Here is a 17,369-nt window from a genome sequence, read left to right on the forward strand (position 1 = left end):
TTATTATTGACCATAATTGTTACTTTATTTTCTTAATAGATATTTTTAGTGCATCATGTTAAGTTCACATTGTTTTCTTTGGGGTTTTATTGTTGTGACTGGTCTGGAAGAACAGAGGAAGGTACCAGGTCAGACAAGGTGAAATACTAGAAACAATGATGTAATCCCATACTTAAGTTTATGATTTTCAGTCATTTAGTGGTTTGTGGCTGTGTTTGGGAGCAAACTGGACAACACAGTAGATCATGCATTATAGAATTTTCTTATACGGATTTTTTACAATTGAAATGGTATAGAAATTAAAGTCAACACGTTTGTGTAAGGCAGTTCAATTAATAATTTTCCCTTTTTAGTACAAATCTGACACACCAATTACTAAAACAATGGCAGCGTAAACCGAGTCCTGTGTTTTGACAAGTTCATTCTTAGTTGGGCCAATGACGAAAGTACTGTAAACAGAGAAGACTGATCTAAGAGAAAAGATCTTTCAGAGGAATTATGTGATTACGGTGGGGCCATTGCGTCCAGTCTTCTGATGAAGCTGTGAAACCTTCAAGGCAATGTCTACCAAGGGTGCCAACATCACCTGCACAGAGAAGACAACAGACACGCACACACACACATGCACACACGCACCGACACAACAGCATTACAAGCAGTTTGACTAGATTGAAAATTAAGCACAAATGTGAGTTACTGAGCTAAAGAACTTTAGATATTCAAAGTACTCTGAAATAAACCAAAGTGTAATTAGAGAAGAAATGCATGTAGACACCCACATTTTTTCATACATTCCAGGACACAAGTGTCATTTCAAGTATTTCAAGTACATTTCAGTGACCAGATTGTGCACCTGGAAAATGATTGGTGAGCACATCTGCCCAACAGTTCTGAGCACCCAGGTTCAAATCCTACCTCACCTGTGTGGTGTTTGCATGTTCTTCCCGTGCGTGCGAGGGTTTTGATCTGGGTACTCTGGTTTCCTCCCAAATCCCCAAAACATGCACAGTAGATTAGTTGGAGACTAATTTGCTACAAGTGTGAATGTGAATGCCAATGGTTGTTTGCTTATATGTGGTTTTAGATTGGATGAGGACCAATTCAGGGTGTACACCACCACTCGCCTGAAGATAGCAAGGATAGGCTCCGTCACGCCTGTGACCCTCTTGAGGAAAAGCTGAAGGGAAAATATATGGATGGATGGAATGTGCAAGTGTACATAATGTGGCAGTCTGTACATGTCAGATATCTGCCACAGTGACATTTTGGACGTAAAGCTATGAAATGTGCACTTCTGCATCTATCCAAATAAACATGCTAAAAATAGCTGCTGTAACATATAAAGACTGTTAAAAATGATCTTCATCAAATAGGGAAAATAATTACAGGCGACAACCAGCAGAGCAATATGGAGGTTATAGTCAGCGAGTATTGTTTGTCTAATAGTGCCACGAGATAGGCTGGTGATCAGTCCAAGGTGTACTCTCCTTCTCATCCAATCTGGTGGATAGGCGCCATCTAGCTCACCCACAACCCAAATGAGGACAATAGAAAATGAACAGATGATCTTGCTCACTTCTATTAACTTAAAGGTTCTGACCTGAGGGTCCTGATAAATCTTCTGGGTGTCCTTCTCATAGCTATCAATGTAAAGCCTGATGGTTGCACCTGCACTTCCTGTCCCGCTGAGACGGAAAATAATCCGAGAACCATCAGAGAAGATAATCCTGAGACCCTGAGAGAAAGAAGAGAGGGATAAATCACGTAATTTAATGTAATCCTAGGTTGAATGAAGTTTTAAAAAGATTGAAAAAAAAAAACATCTGACAATACAGCTGAACACTTTTTCAGATTCTTAACCTGTTTTTTGGAAACACTTCCATCCACAGGATCTTTGTAAGCAAAGTTGTCTGCAATTGCCACCTCGTACGTCTTATCGCCCGATGAGAACTTCTTCCCCACAAAGGATGGGTCAAACATTGCGGTTTCAAGGTCCTTGATCATTTTGTTGGCAGCATCTGAGTCGACCTCCTCGTAATCATACCTGAAGGAAATATTTGTGTGCACCTGAGCAAATCCATATTTCTATTTCAAAAAGTAAAGCAAAGTTTAGGGGCAAATCACACTCAAACACGATTTATCACTTCGTACTCAGAAAATGAATAAAAACACAAGCGTTTAATTCTACAGTTCTCACTAGTGTCACTAGAGGGAGTAGAGCACTAAAAATATAATCAAATTACATCCCTGTGGAACTTGAGGGTTGTTTAGTGCAAGGTCAACTTCCTTTATAACTCTCCTTTGACCTTTTTTTTTTTTTTAAATACTACCACACATTATTTGATAGGTCAACCAATTCCAATGCATTCCAATCCTCTATAGCTGGGTTCTCCATCCTTTTGGGTCCAGGGGACCTTTCAAAAGCAAAACTTCTTCCCAACAACTCCCTCCTAAATTCCGTGGGATTTAAAAATTTGCCCGTTTAAGTGGGGGGGAGTTGCAATGTTAGAAAAAAAAGTGAAGTAAAAACTACTTTGGAGGATTTCAGGTTGAAATTCATCAAAAACTCTTGAGTGGAAGGTGACTATTTTGAGTTAAAAAAGGGGCAAACTGAGAATGGAGGGAAGACAACATACCATAGGTGTTCCATTTAGAATCGTTGCCCATTATCATTTTGGAGAAGTAATATATCTTTGTACAATAAAAGAAACATCAATTATTAGAATGTCTAGGACAAGCCATACTGTATTTGCTCCTACCTGGTGAAGAAGTTCCTACCAAACTTTTGCCAATGATCCTTCATGATGTCTTCCACGCTCTGTTTTCGACTGGCTAAAATTGACAACCACGCGAGAACTGCCCACAGGCCGTCCTTCTCCCGAATATGGTCGGAGCCTGGTTGTTGGACAGAAAGAGGCGAGTGGGACTTTCAGCGGTATATTCAGTCTTTTATTTCAGTGTCCCTGCTTGAATGTATACTTTTTACTTGCCAGTGCCAAAGCTCTCCTCTCCACACAGAGACAGTTTTCCCGCATCCATCAAATTCCCAAAGAACTTCCAGCCTGTTGGAGTCTCGTATAATTCCATTTGCAGTGTTTTCGCCACACTAGAACAGATTGACACAAAGTAATAAATGCATTATTGATGGCAGCACTTAACTTGTTTTTGCGTATTTAATTTGGAGTTTTGTAATTTGTACTTGTCCAGGGCTCCACTAGTGGGCATACTGCGGGCCAGCCCCTTCACGCCGGTCTTTTGGAAGTACGGAATGCTGGTAATGTTGGCTGCGATAACAGCCACTGAATCTGACGGGTTCACAAAAAATCCATGTTTGCCAAGGACCATGTTACGGTCCTGAAATGGGACAAGCAGAACAGACACACAAGGGTCATGAACACCAGAGAGCAAACATTCGCCACATTGGAAAAAAAAAAAAAAAAAAAAAAAAAACAGGAGCTGCGAAGACCATTATAATGAACACAATCACCAACATTCTCTTCTATAACATTCCTCTGAGGAAAAAAATAAATATAAATCCAACCAAAGAACCACTTCAAATTTAATGCAAGACTGTCTCACACTCTTTCTGAATTTGGATTTATAATGCACATCCACGTGCCCAAATAAATTTAATCCCGATATCTATTTTTTTGGTCAGATCACATCAATATATATCAGAAACAGCTTTATTGGCCAAATTTGTAAAAACACACAAGGAATTTATCTCCGGAAGTCGGTGCCGCCCTGGTATGACATTCAAAAGAACAAAGAACAAGAAACATTCTGTTCATGGGAACTATTTCTTATAAGAGTCATAGATGTGCAAGATGCTGTTATATGTGCATGTGTAGAATGTGGCTTGTGTTATCTTGCAGGAAATACTCGTAAGTTAGGGGAGTCGCTGAAAAAGATATGCCATGGATGTCAGCATATGTTGCTCCAAAACCTATTAATAAAAATAATATATAGAAATATAGGGTGCTAAATTACTGTTATTAAATTACTTTATTGTAATTAAACTAACAAAATACAGTTAATGATATGGTCACCAACTTTCTCACAATCCCGGCTATATGGGTGTTGTCCAGTTTGCGTCCATTTGTTCCCCCCCCCATGCTGTGCTGCTTGAACGTGGCATGCTCGTCCTTGTGTACATCCTTCAGGTGCCGATCAAATCTGTTGTGTTGAAGTATTTAGATGATGTTCTCCACAACGTACTTTAGTTGTGCACACACCGCGACTAACTTACATGTTTGTCTGGGACCCCACAAAATACTCCCACACCGTGTTTTTCCACCAACATTAGTGAAAAAAAAATGTATTGGCTGTGAGAAAGTTACAGTACTTTGCCACAAGACACGTGACAACGCTAAAAATAAACTAGCATTTGCGATGGCAAAACGGAGTAAACGTCTTGTGCGGAACCAATCAATGACATCACTGATTGGATTGGCAAATTATGACAGGAAAGCCGATCATCATAAAATGCGATTTATTGGCCAATACCGATCCAACTGATCGGATCGGTGTAAAATCTAATTTGAACTGGCAGATAACAGATACATCTGTTTCCACCTTTCTTCCATTATGGCACTAAAAGCAAAACATTGGATTTGCGTTGCTTCAACCATGCAGTCAATCCACCAAGGCAGTGATACAAACGTACGAGAACAAAGTCAAATTCAGTTTTGTTTTGTCATGAACTAATGACCCTTGTGTGGATATGTGGCTTGGAAAATGGACTGCAATAGACATAGGGGAAATCTTTAAAAAAAAACAAACATCTATTTACTGACCCAGAACCAACCGACTTGTGCAGTATGGAGGTTTAATATGAAGTCTTAATTGTGTCAACCTGTTCTTTCATAACTTTGCTCTTTAGGGTCTTGTGTTCCAGTTATAAAATCCTTGTCCAAGAGAAAGGAAGTTTACTTACACCATCACCATCGAAGGCGGCGCCAAAGTCATACTTTCCTCCTTTCATTGCATTCACCAGGTCGGCAGCGTAAGTCAGGTTTGGGTCGGGGTGGTGCCCACCAAAATCCTCCTGAGGGATGCAGTTGACTGCGGAGTTGGCAGGTGAGCCGAGCTCCTCACACACTATCTTCTTCACATAAGGACCAACCACTGAAAAAAAACAGCAATTGGCAAATGTAAATCTCTATGACATGAGTCCTTAAAAAAAAATAATAAAAAAGTATATATATATATATATAAATACACACACACACACACACACACAGGGTGTCCCAAAAAATGTATACACACTAATGATATTTGAAAATTCTTTTACATGTTAAAAATTATCCATCCAACCATCCATCCATCCATTTTCTTAGCCAGTGATCCTCAAAAGGGTCATGGAACCTATCCCAGCTGCCAACAGGCAGGAGGCATGGTACACCCTGAACTGGTTGCCAGCCAATCGCAGGGCACAATGTTTAAATTATTCAAATTATAATAAGTTTACAAATATTAAAAGTGTGTATACATTTTTTAGGGACACCTTGTATATAAAGTAGGCTACAACCCTCCAGTGACCCTTGTGAGGATAAGGGGCTCATATATATTAAAAAACACAATGCCACAATATGAGCTAGATCTGTACAAATCGATGGAATACAGTAAAGGAGATGTATCAAAATGTCAAACAACTTTCTTTTTTTTTTTTTACCTCCATGCATTGCATCCAGACGGACATTAATGTGATTGGCTCCAGAGAGAAGCTCTTTCAGTGCGGCAAAGTCAAAAATACCCCTCAGCATATCCGCATAAGCCTCAACAGAGTCCACGATCTCCACTGGGAGAAAGATGATAGAGGACAGTGAAGAAAGCTGCAGATATTGTCAAACCTTCAGAGCATGTCTTCATTTTGGAAAAACACCACATACTGAAGTTTATATATGGTTTTGAGCACACATACACACACTCAATAAAAATAAGTCAAAAAACCTATGAATGGTTTGAAACCCTCCACATCAAAGGTCTGCTTGCCAGTCTTCGACAGATCCACTTTGAGCTCTGGGAAAATGTGATACTCCTGGAGGCCCTTGCTTATCTCAAAGATTTTGTTTGTAATGCCCTCTGGAGCAGGTCCTGCAGACAATGTAAGATAAGGAAGATATTAAGTGTTTCACAGTACCATCCGTGGACTAAATGCAAACAACAAGCCTGCAATAGTAAAGTGAATATCTAATTCTCCTGTGCATGCAGGATCGTGTCAAGTGTACAGAGGCCACAGCTGTATTAGTTCTTGACTCACCTCCACTGGAGATGTTGTACTTGATACCAAAGTCTCCATTGGGGCCCCCTGGATTGTGACTGGCTGTGAGGATGATTCCGCCCACTGCCTTCATCTTGCGGATCACACAGGACACGGCTGGGGTGGACATGATGCCATCCTGACCAATCACCAAGTGACCAATCTACAGAAAGAGAAACAAATCTTTATAAGAAAATATTTGTAGGGATCAATTACGTCGTTGATCAGGTTGGCAAGTGACAACCTGCACTCCAGTGAATTTTGCTCACGTTCCCACGGGAAGCCAAGGCCGGACTTCTGAGACAGTTTGCTCTACGCCGATGCCAATTGAACCGATGTCTGTAGACATTTGTTGTGACACACTGACGCCAAGTGGATTACTAGCCAGACTAGACCCCCCCAAGGGTGGCATTGAAACGCTAAATTAATGAGTGGCCAGCACCAGTCACCTCCACAGACACTCACTAATGAAGTTGTTTTTTGGCCAATCGGATGAATGCCATTTTATTACGTAACTCAGGAGAATGAATGGGTTGATTGCAAAAGTAAAAACGGATGCCTTTGGAATATAATTTTAAGAACACTAAGTGAACAGCACTATTGATTGTAATGCTGGAAAGCTCAATGTCTGATGTTGAATCTGTTATCAACTGCACCAGCTAAAAAAATAATAATTAAAAAAAAAAAAAAATCACATGAACGTCATTATAAACAGTGACATGCTCGTGTGATTCCTCAATCATAATACGTGAAATATTTGTCATGGGAGTTAGAGATGAGCGTGGAACTAGTCAATGCTGGAGGGGGATGTTTTCGCTTTCTGAAATCCAATAATTGATTCTTTATATTTCCACTAATTTAAACCACAAATTAATCCTAAAATGAAAATTAACGGTCAGGGAGGCGAGGTCTGGCGTCACATTTGGTTTGACAAGTTGGTGACAACGAAGGACCAAAGAAGCGTTAAAAAAAACCCTTTTGTTCCTTTTCAGCAATTAAAAGGCCAGGGCCACACTTCATCTCTGGTGTGGGTCTGATTCGTCTTTGTTTTCTCTCTGCTGGATTCCTGGCTGGGGTCGCTTGCCCCGGGCATGCTTGTGCTGCAGTCTCCTGAGAACAACCAGTCCAGCCAAAAGGTCTCACCACACCCCGAGGTGACGCGAACCCATCGAAGAACAGCCTTGACGGCGAAGCATCCTTGCATGACCTCAAGCTAAACTTTGTGGGGCTCGAAGACAGCAGATAAGGACAGAAAGCGGACACTTCTGGCAACCACCTCTTCTTTGGCCGAACCCCGGAAGCTCGACCAACCTGCCTCGATTGTGGTCAACACTTCTTAAGACCAATTTTGCAGTTTACTAAAAGATTGGTGCTTATTTTGGTTAAATTAAAGAGAACAGAAAACACAGCTACCCGCATGGCCATTCCACAATTATAGATCCCCTCACATCACAACTCAGTTTCCTACACTAATGTTCATCTGTCCTTGTTTGTTGTTTTGGATTGGTCTTTTGTTGTAGATTTTTTTTTTTTTATATTAAAATTCACTATGTGCATCTTTTATTGTCTGTTTGAGTTCAGGAGAACAAAAAAAAAAAACAAAAAAAAAAAACTAGCCACTGAGAACTAGTATTTAATCCATAAAGTGAAGCAATCATCATGGTTTTTGAGACTGAGCAATACCCCAATAAGTCAAACATTTTTATTTCTAAAGCAGTAATTTAAAAATTACGCAAAACAAGGAGTGACGGTGGCATCGTTCTCATTTTATCTTTCCAGTCTAAATCCTTTAAACTTTTATTTAACCTGCACAATTCCTACAAGCATTCAATTTGGAAGTTGAGCCTCCTAAAGTGATTTTAAATTATAGTAAATAAGTTATCACTAGCTCAGTATGTTTGAATCATTTTTGGGACATCCATTGAAAATGTCCAGGGGGTCTGAATGCTGAGAAATGGTCCATATCAGTCAAGGTTCGACGCCTGATTTTATATACTTTGCGATTTTATAAAATTCCAATTGGCCCAGGCTATTAATAATGCTCTTCTCTGTGGTGTGTTGCATTTACATGACATTTTTGGGGCCCGTTTCGTGCCACATTATCAATATCGTAGTGGTGTCCAACTGCAATGCATCCCACTACACAGTGTTGCTAATATTCTGGTGATCAATATAAGAGGTGCAATTAAATAAACCCACCCAGGATGATGTAATACAATTAAAGACCATTTAAAAAGAGATCACACATAATATAACAAAGCACATAATAAAAAAACATGTATTTATTGTTTGCTTGTTCACATGCAAAACTGAGCCATACTATCTTTGTAAAAGTAAAATATGTGATACAGCCATTGTATTAAATCTCTTGATTGTACAGGCGTACCATACATAAGTGTAAAGTGAGTGCATATATTGGAGTGTTTGAATTTACCTAATTATTACAACGCTACATGAAATCAAGTGGTTTGCTTCAGTAAACACGTGCAATTTCCCTAGCAAGAAATTTCTCAACACACCACATGTGTCAAAATGCAGTTTAGCACATTCATCTTTGTGTATCAGTGGCCATTTGTGACCACAGATTTTCACTTTATCGTCCTTGTTCCATGTATTGTAAACATAATGCATCCATCCATTTCATACACTGCTTGTTAAGCAAGCTAAGGAGGAGAATGAGTTGAGCTAAGCTACAAGTAATGCGACATAGAAATGAAGCTTCATTGAGTCCAGTTAATGAACAGAGAAATGCAGTTAGACATTCCCGTAAACCCCACAGTTATCTACCACATAACACATACTATACACAAGCATTGCATAGTTTCCACTGGAGGACATTGTTGAAGTCAAAAGACAGGAGTCAACTGTCGCTTTTGCAGTGTGTCAAATGAAAAAAAAAAACATTGTCATCGCATGGCCAAACGACCCATATCAGTGATTCGCTGTGGTCACCCAATGGTGGGATTTAAATGAACATTCTATCATAACTGAACCGTATGGAGTAAAGACACAGTGGGGAGGGAAAGTATTCAGATGACCTGACACTTCTCAGTATGTTATATTGCAGGAATTTGCTAAAATCATTTAAGTTCATGTTTTTCCTTATTAATGAACATACAGCCTCCCATATCGACAGAAAAATATTAATTGGAGAAACATTTTGCAGATTTATTTAAAAAAAATAAATAATGAAATCTCACAGAGCCAAAAGTGTTCAATTTCACACAATTTGTTGTGACACCACATAGAGTGAAGAAAATAAGTATTTGAACACCCTGCTATATTGCAAATTTTCCCCACTTAGAAATCATGGAGGAGTCTAAAATTTTCATCGTAGGTGCATGTCCTCTGTGAGAGAGACAATCTAAAAAGAAAAATCCAGAAATCACAATGCATATTTTTTTAACAATTTATTTGTGTGATACAGCTGCATATAAGTATTTGAATGCCTGTCTATCAGATAGAATTGTGACCCTCAAAGACCTGTTAGTCCGCCTTTAAAAGTCCATCTCCACTCCATGTATTATCCTGAATCAGATGCACCTGCGTGAGGTCGATAGCTGCATAAAGACACCTGTCCAGAGCTTGTAACATGGCCAAGACCAAAGAGCTGTCCAAAGACACCAGATACAAAATTGTACAACTCCACACAGCTGGAATGGCTACGGAGGAATTTCCAAGTAGTTTGATGAAAAAAGGTCCACAGTTGGAGCAACCATTAGAAAATGGAAGACGCTAAACATGACAGTCAATCTCAATCGGAGTGGATCCCCCACGCAAGATATCACCCCGTGGGGTGTCAACAATCCTTAGAAAGGTGAGGAATCACCCCAGGACTACACGAAAGGACTTGGTCAATGACCTGAAAAGAGCTGAGATCACCGTTTCCAATGTGACTGTTGGTAATACACTAAGATTTCATGGTTTGAATTCATGCATTGGCATGGAAGGTTCCCCTGCTTAAACCAGCACATGTCAAGGCCCGTCTTAAGTTTGCCAATGACCATTTGGATGAAACAGAGGAGTCATGGGAGAAAGTTTTGCGGTTAGATCAGACCAAAATTTAACTTTTTGGTCATAATTCCACTAAATGTGTTTGGAGGAAGACGATTGATGAGTTCCATCCCAAGAACACCTACTGTGAAGCATGGCGGTGGTAGCACCATGCTCTGGGGGTGTTTTTCTGCACATGAGGCAGGACGACTGCACTGTATTAAAGGGCCACTGACATGAAATGCATGATTATTAATGAAAAACGGCAGCCGACATGGACCAATGCGTTTTTTTTTTCAACACAAAACATGATTTTGACATATACAGCTTTTTGTAACTCCCGCAATGAAAATTCTCTCGAGGGATTTGTTTTCGAGAAGAAGCAGGAAGTGACGTACATGGCAGGACCGCCCTCAAGTGGATTCGTTTGTTTTTATTAGTTTGACCTCAGGGAAGGTAGCTCGTTGTTCCTTTGCGTTAGCCAAAATGCCGGCTCGTTGCGTTGCTGGACATTGCTTGGACACTCGGGAGTATGGATTTACCCTTCATAAGTTTGCACGAGACCCGGTTCGTCATGAAAATGGATTGCACGGGTGCAAATGATGAGGGCTTCGTGGGTTCCAAATGACAGGTAGGTGTGTATAGAGCTACAAAAAAAAAAATAATAAAAAAAATACACAAAAAAGCTAAACCTAACTGTATTCCAATTAAATTCAATGTTATTATGTTTCCCAATGTACAATTGTAAGGATGTAAAAGGATGTCAACTTTCACGTGAAATACTACCCAAAGCAATGTTTTGCCTTGACCAGGACTTGACCACGTGAAAGGGGCCTGTGCGCAGTCCAGTTTTTATAATACGTCATTGGGCCTCCCCCAAAAGCGACAAGAAACGTGTCCGGGAGCGCGTCCGTCCGTAAAGCCCTTTACGGAAGTGTCTCAGCATCTGTGTTGTGGTCAAGAAGGATCCTGCGACACTGCCTTCGTTATGAAACACTTATCAACTTGTTTGCACTCACTCGTGAAGAACTCTTAAACGTCAATCGAATGGGCTTTCTTGGTCGCGCAAGCTCACGGCACGAATCCCGCAGTGTAAAAAAAGGTGACCTCGCTTGGCAAGCGAGCCAGGCTGACTTCAGTTGGCCATAACACCATTTGCTATGTGCACAGGACGTAAACCACACTCCCACACGGCCATCCGCCCAAATGAACATACAGCACCCCATATTGACCGAAAACTATTAATTGCAGAAAGAAAAACATGCAATCTCAAGAAATGTAAAATGCGGTGAAGAAAAGAACGTCGCACTATCACTCCGAAAACGGACCGACAAGTCGGTGCATTGCTTGCCTATAGCTGTGAACTGTTAGCAAAACCGTTGAATGCTGAGTTTAATGCAGCTGCCGCCAAACTTTTCAATGTCGTGCAAAGGTTCTGACATTTAAACGTCATTTAAACCAGATCCATCTTGACTGTTAGCCTGGGCTGCTAGCTGGAAGGTAACATTAGCTCGTCCCGAAGAGGACGATAGTGTTGTACTGACCCCGTTGGCCCCTGCAATCTGAACGATGAGCTGAATGGCGTCTTTCATGAAGAACCTGCCGTCGCCCCCCACCACCAAAGTGGCTGCCTGGCGCTCCCCAGGCTCGATGACAGAGAGAATGCTCTGAATGAAGTTTTCGGCATAGTGTTGGTTCTGCTGGAAAACAGTCACCCTCTTCCTCAAGCCGCTCGTTCCGGGTTTCTGATCCGGATACGGGGTGGTCTTCACCTGCTTTACTTTCAACATTTTAGCAAGCCAACCCGGGAGAGCAGCTTCAGCCGTCCTGTGTGATCCGCTGTCTCGGGTGATGAGACGCTTGGGAGCGCCCGCGGTGGCTGGGGGGGCTCTGCACGTACACGCTGGACAACGCCCCCCTCTTCGGTTTCAGCGGTCTCTAAGTGGCGGCCCGGGGGCTTTCTTACGGCCCGCGAGATAATATGTTGTGGGCCCCACCTTCACATGAAAGTCCAATATTAGTGCGCCCCTCAAGTTGTACTGTATATTTTTACAGTGTTGTGCACGCTGCTGAGGAGCCTACCGATCAGGGTATTTGACTCTCGGGCGCATGACAATGACTGGCTTCATACAAGTAGAGAAAGTAGTCAGTAAAATTTACAGCAGCGTTAAGTCTAAATATATTGGCACATGCTACTGTCCATCACAAATATTTACAGTGTTGTGTAACTGTTGGGAGTCAAGCTTACACACTACTGTAATGCTGTTGTGCATACAAAATATTAGTGTAACTCTGCCAAATGAACCAAATGTTCATATTATTGCATGTTGCGACTTGAGTTTCTGAAAGTCAAATCTCCATGCCAATGCTATTTTAACTCAGAAATGATTGAGTGAATTTTGAGAATCAAGCATTTGCATGAATGCTATTCCAAATAAAAACAGGAATTGTGTTGATGCTTATAAAGTCAGGCTTTTCCACTTTGCTATTGTTATCTGCATGTTAACATTTGTTTTGATTGCTGACATGTTATCATGCTAGTATTCTGGAAATGAAAAAATGAAACGTTTTAAACCTTTCCAAAATATTTCATTTTGATAGGAATGATAGAACAAAGTCAGTGTCATGCCAGAAAATAATAACACTTTCAGACTTTTTGATGTTATTCTCCTCTGCAGTTCCTATTCACCAAGGGCAGATGGCTATGATATATCTGTACTGTGTAATGTATTGATAGACCCTGCTTAAAAAAATCTATAGAAATTCTACAGAAATCTATAGAATTTGTACAGAACAACTTGTTCTATAGAACTTTGGCTGTGATTTTCTGTAGAATTTCTAAAGAATAATAGAATTTCTACAAAAATTCTATAGGACTTGGGTCCTAAAGTTCTATAGACCTTTAGAAATGTTCTATAGAAAATTTTTAGCAGGGGATCTTGTGTGAAAATGATCTGAGTTATAGTGTGAAGTATATTTACTCCTTTGGCATTTCAAATTATACGCATACAATGTACGAGGAAACTGCATATACAACTTTCAGTTGTAAAGCATCTTAAGCCAGTAAATAAGTAGCACATTAACACCAATACTTAAAGATATCTCGAAATCTGTCACCAGGATAACATACAAACTGACTAGGGAAATAAACCTGGATAAACAGTAAATACAAACATGTTTAATGGATTTATTAATTGTTTGTTAGGTTACCCGTTCAAAAATATATCCTGATAACATGCTTGTGCACTGTCTTCTTCTTTTCCTTTCAGCTTGTCCCATTAGGGGTCGTCACAGCGTGTCATCTTTTTCCATCTAAGCCTATCTAGTCCATCTTCCTCTCTAACACCCACTGTCCTCATGTCTTCCCTCACAACATCCATCAACCTTTTCTTTGGTCTTCCTCTCGCTCGTTTGCCTGGCAGCATGATAAAGAAGTTATTACAAGTTATCATGATAAAAGTATATCATTACTACTATAGTTGCTGTTAGGATTGTTTCATCATGTGTTTGTTTTTGTTAGTCTAAGTCTGAATTGTTCTCTTTGTGAGTTGCGTGCGTGTCTTGAAGTGTGACCCAGTGACACCTGGGAGGCGATGCCCCTGAACACTGGGAAGCGATGTCTCCATCCTGATCTCAGCATGTTTCCTTTCTGATCTTAAGCAGATACTCCTCAACACTGGGAGGAGATAACGCCCTTCTACTGCAGGAGGATACGCCCAAATGCCATAAACATGTCTTTAAACAATGCCATGCTTTTTCTCTTGTGGGTTTATCAGGACACTCTTGCGGCCTTGAAGAAACATGTACCTTAGTGTTTGTGTGCTGTTGGTGTAGCCATCTGTGACAGCATTTTCACTGTGTAAACATGTAACCCTTTGACCAGAGAATGCAATAAAATAGAGCAGACAGGGACTACCACTTTGGCAGTCTGAGGTAGCGCACTCTCACAGTGTGTCCTCTGTCTGTCCCGTGCACGAAAAGACAATCTTGGTTGGTTTGAGTTCACTCTCTACAGTCCTCAGGTTTGTCTTAGCTGTTTTTCTAGGAACATCTCTGACACAGCTCCATCCTCAGCACCCTTCTACCAATATACTCAGTCTCTCGACTCCGGTCATGTCCAAACTATCGAAGTCTGCACTCTCAAACCTTGTTTCCAAAACATCCAACTTTGGCTGTCCCTCGAATGAGCTCATTTCTAATCCTATCCAACCTGTTCACTCCTAGAGAGACCCTCAACATCTTCATTTCTGCCACCTTCTGCTTCCTTTTGTCTCTTCAGTGCCACCGTCTCTAATCCGTACATCATGGCCAGCCTCACCACTGTTTTATAAACTTCGCTCTTCATCCTAGCGCAGGGCTCAGCAACGTACATCAAATATTTTTGTTTTCATTTATTGTAGTAAATGACATTACAGGTATTTTAAAATTTTAATTCATGTAAGCAAGTCAGATTCAGAATTTAAAGCACAAATAATAGTAACAATTTGTGGCCTATGGAATTTTTAGAACATACCTCGCGGGCGCCTTTTACTACCATTCGCTCACGGGCACCGCGTTGGTCCTAGCGGATACTCTTCTGTCACATAACACACCAGAAACCTTCCGTCAGCTGCTCCAACCTGCTTGGACCCATTTCTTCACTTCACGTCACTTCTTCACTTCCTCATTCACCATTGCTCTGGATTGCTGACCCCAAGTATTCAAAGTTGTCCACCCTCGCTATCTCTTCTCCCTGGAGCTTCACTCTTCCTTCCTCTCCCCTGTCATTCACACACATATATTCTGTTTTACTTCAGATCATCTTCATTCCTCTCCTTTCCAGTGTATGCCTCCATCTTTCTAATTGTTCCTCCACCTCCTCCCTGCTTTCACTGCAGATTACAACATCATCTGCAAACATCATAGTCCAAGGGGATTCCAGTCTAAACTCATCTGTCAGCCTATCCATTACCACAGTGAACAGCAAGGGGCTCAAAGCTGATCCCTGATGCAATTTCACCTTAAATTCTTCTGTCACACCTGCAGCACAGCTCACCATTGTTCTGCACTATTCCAACATATTTCTCCACCACACCAGACTTCCGCATGCAGTACCACAGTTCCTCTCTTGGTACTCTCTCATATGCTTTCTCTAAATCCACAAAGACACAATGTAGCTCCTTCTGACCTTCTCTGTACTTTTCCTCGAGCATCCTTAAGGCAAATAATGCATCTGCGGTACTCTTTCTAGGCATGAAACCATACTGTTGATCGCAGATACTGAATTCTGTCCTGAGTCTACCCTCCACTACTCTTTCCCAAAACTTCCAAATTCCTCTATAGTTGCCAGAACTCTACAAGTCACCTTTGTTCTTAAAAATGGGAACTCGCACACTTTTCCTCCATTCTTCAGGCATCTTCTTGTCTGCTAGTATTCTGTTGAATAAGTTTGTCAAAAACTCCACAGCCACCTCTCCAAATTGCTTCCATACCTCCACCTGTATATGGGCCCCAACTTAACATGAAAGCTTAATATTAGTGCGGCCCTCAAGTTGTACTGTATATTTTTTCACTTTTACAGTATTATGCACGATGCTGAGGAGCCTACCGATCAGTGTATTTGACTCTCAGGCGCATGACATTGACTGGCTTGATACAAGTAGAGAAACATTTTTCAATAAGTAAAATTAACAGCAGCCTTAAGTCCAAATATATTGACACATGCTACTGTTAATCACAAATATTGTCTGGCCAACCTGTAGAGATCCTTTTCTCCTTCTTTCGTGTCCAACCCGGTGTACATGTCATCATTTGCCTCTTGTTTAGCCTTCGGCACCTCTACCTTTGCCCTACGTCGCATCTCAAGTTATTGGGTGAAATGTTGGGAAATAGTCCTGAAGCCATTTCTGTTTGCGTATTGCATCACAGTGTGTTTATTCATCACAACAGAACAAAGTTCAACATCCGCCTTATTACTTGCCTTCAGAGCTCTTCAACAAAGATGTGTGATACATAAACTAAACATTTTGACCTCTCATGTTCCAGAACATTCATTAACTCATTCTTTTTCCAAACCACTTCTCCTCACGTGTGTCATGGGCATGCTGGAGTCAATCTTGGGTAGCTTCGGTCCAGAGGTGGGGTACACTCTGAACTGGTCACCAGCCAATCGTAGGACACATATAAATAAACAACCATTCACACTCACATTCATAACTACGGATAACTTAGAATCATCAATTAACCTATTGTGCATGTTTTTGGGATGTGGAAGGAAACTGAGTACCAGGAGAAAACCCACACAGGCACTGGGGGGATCTGAAAACATGACTGATATTTCATGCGGCATAGTGGATGACTTGTCAGTTCTGAAGACTTGGGTGCAAATATGGCCTCACCTGTGTGGAGTTTTTGCATGTTCTCCCCATCCCTGCGTGGGTTTTCTCCAGCTTTTTGTTATCCTCCAACATCCCAAAAACATGCATGAAAGGTTGACTGAAGACTCTAAAATGCTCGTAGATGTGGACATGAGTTTTTTGACTGGTTGGTTGTTTCTCTGTGTCCTGCGATTGGCTGGCAACTACTTCAAGGTTTACTCCGCCTCACACCCAAAGAGACCTGGGACAGGCTTCAGCATGCCAGCAGCCCTAATAAGCATAAGCAGCAGCAAAGGAAATTAATGAATTAAATTAATGATATTCTATTTGTGATTAGTACAACTTTACATTTTTGTGTATTCTCATGTCAAAGATGGAAAAAAGATTGGTCCAAAAACATATCAAACACAGGCATATTTATATATATAAAAAAAACCAAAAGTACACTGCACACTGATTACAGTATTTACGACCACATATATGGCCCAAACAGCTCAGGGTTTAAACTTAACCTGTCAGAAAAGTAAACGCAGACAGTGGCATAAAATACATCTCATATGCCATGTGACATTTAGTTAGCTGGCACTACTGTTTCAGTAAATAAAGTCAAAGGTCAAAGACCGGTCTGTGAGATATAAATAGAAGGCCAAGACTCAGCCGAAAAGGCCAAGGGCAAGTACAGTTCAAACGAGAGGGCAGTGCAGAGGCATGCATTTTATTGGCAGTGCCATACAGTAATATCCAAAGGAGACTCACTG

At 40.9% G+C, this 17,369-nt stretch overlaps 1 protein-coding gene across 1 annotated transcript; it reads right to left on the reverse strand.

The window, feature by feature from the left end:
* pgm1 (phosphoglucomutase 1) lies at window positions 1-12,163 on the reverse strand. The gene is made up of 11 exons (XM_061825823.1): window positions 11,800-12,163; window positions 6,263-6,425; window positions 5,953-6,096; window positions 5,675-5,800; window positions 4,937-5,127; window positions 3,200-3,354; window positions 2,991-3,106; window positions 2,760-2,895; window positions 1,861-2,044; window positions 1,601-1,735; window positions 1-586 (listed from the first exon to the last, which is right to left on the reverse strand). The coding sequence occupies exons 1-11, from the start codon at window positions 12,043-12,045 to the stop codon at window positions 497-499; spliced, it is 1,686 nt and encodes a 561-aa protein (XP_061681807.1). The 5' UTR covers window positions 12,046-12,163; the 3' UTR covers window positions 1-496.
* Window positions 12,164-17,369: the final 5,206 nt, after the last annotated feature.

The sequence above is a fragment of the Syngnathoides biaculeatus genome, chromosome 7 (assembly GCF_019802595.1).
Source record: "Syngnathoides biaculeatus isolate LvHL_M chromosome 7, ASM1980259v1, whole genome shotgun sequence".
In the NCBI taxonomy this organism is placed as follows: Eukaryota; Metazoa; Chordata; class Actinopteri; order Syngnathiformes; family Syngnathidae; genus Syngnathoides; species Syngnathoides biaculeatus.

Excerpts from the sequence above, each read along its gene's own strand:
- pgm1 (XM_061825823.1), bottom strand. The coding sequence starts at position 12,045 with ATGTTGAAAGTAAAGCAGGTGAAGACCACCCCGTATCCGGATCAGAAA. Across the intron at positions 3,107-3,199 it reads ACTAGTGGAGCCCTGGACAA|TGTGGCGAAAACACTGCAAA; the intron begins GTACAAATTACA and ends AATCTGTTCTAG. Across the intron at positions 587-1,600 it reads AGATTTATCAGGACCCTCAG|GTGATGTTGGCACCCTTGGT; the intron begins GTCAGAACCTTT and ends TTCTCTGTGCAG.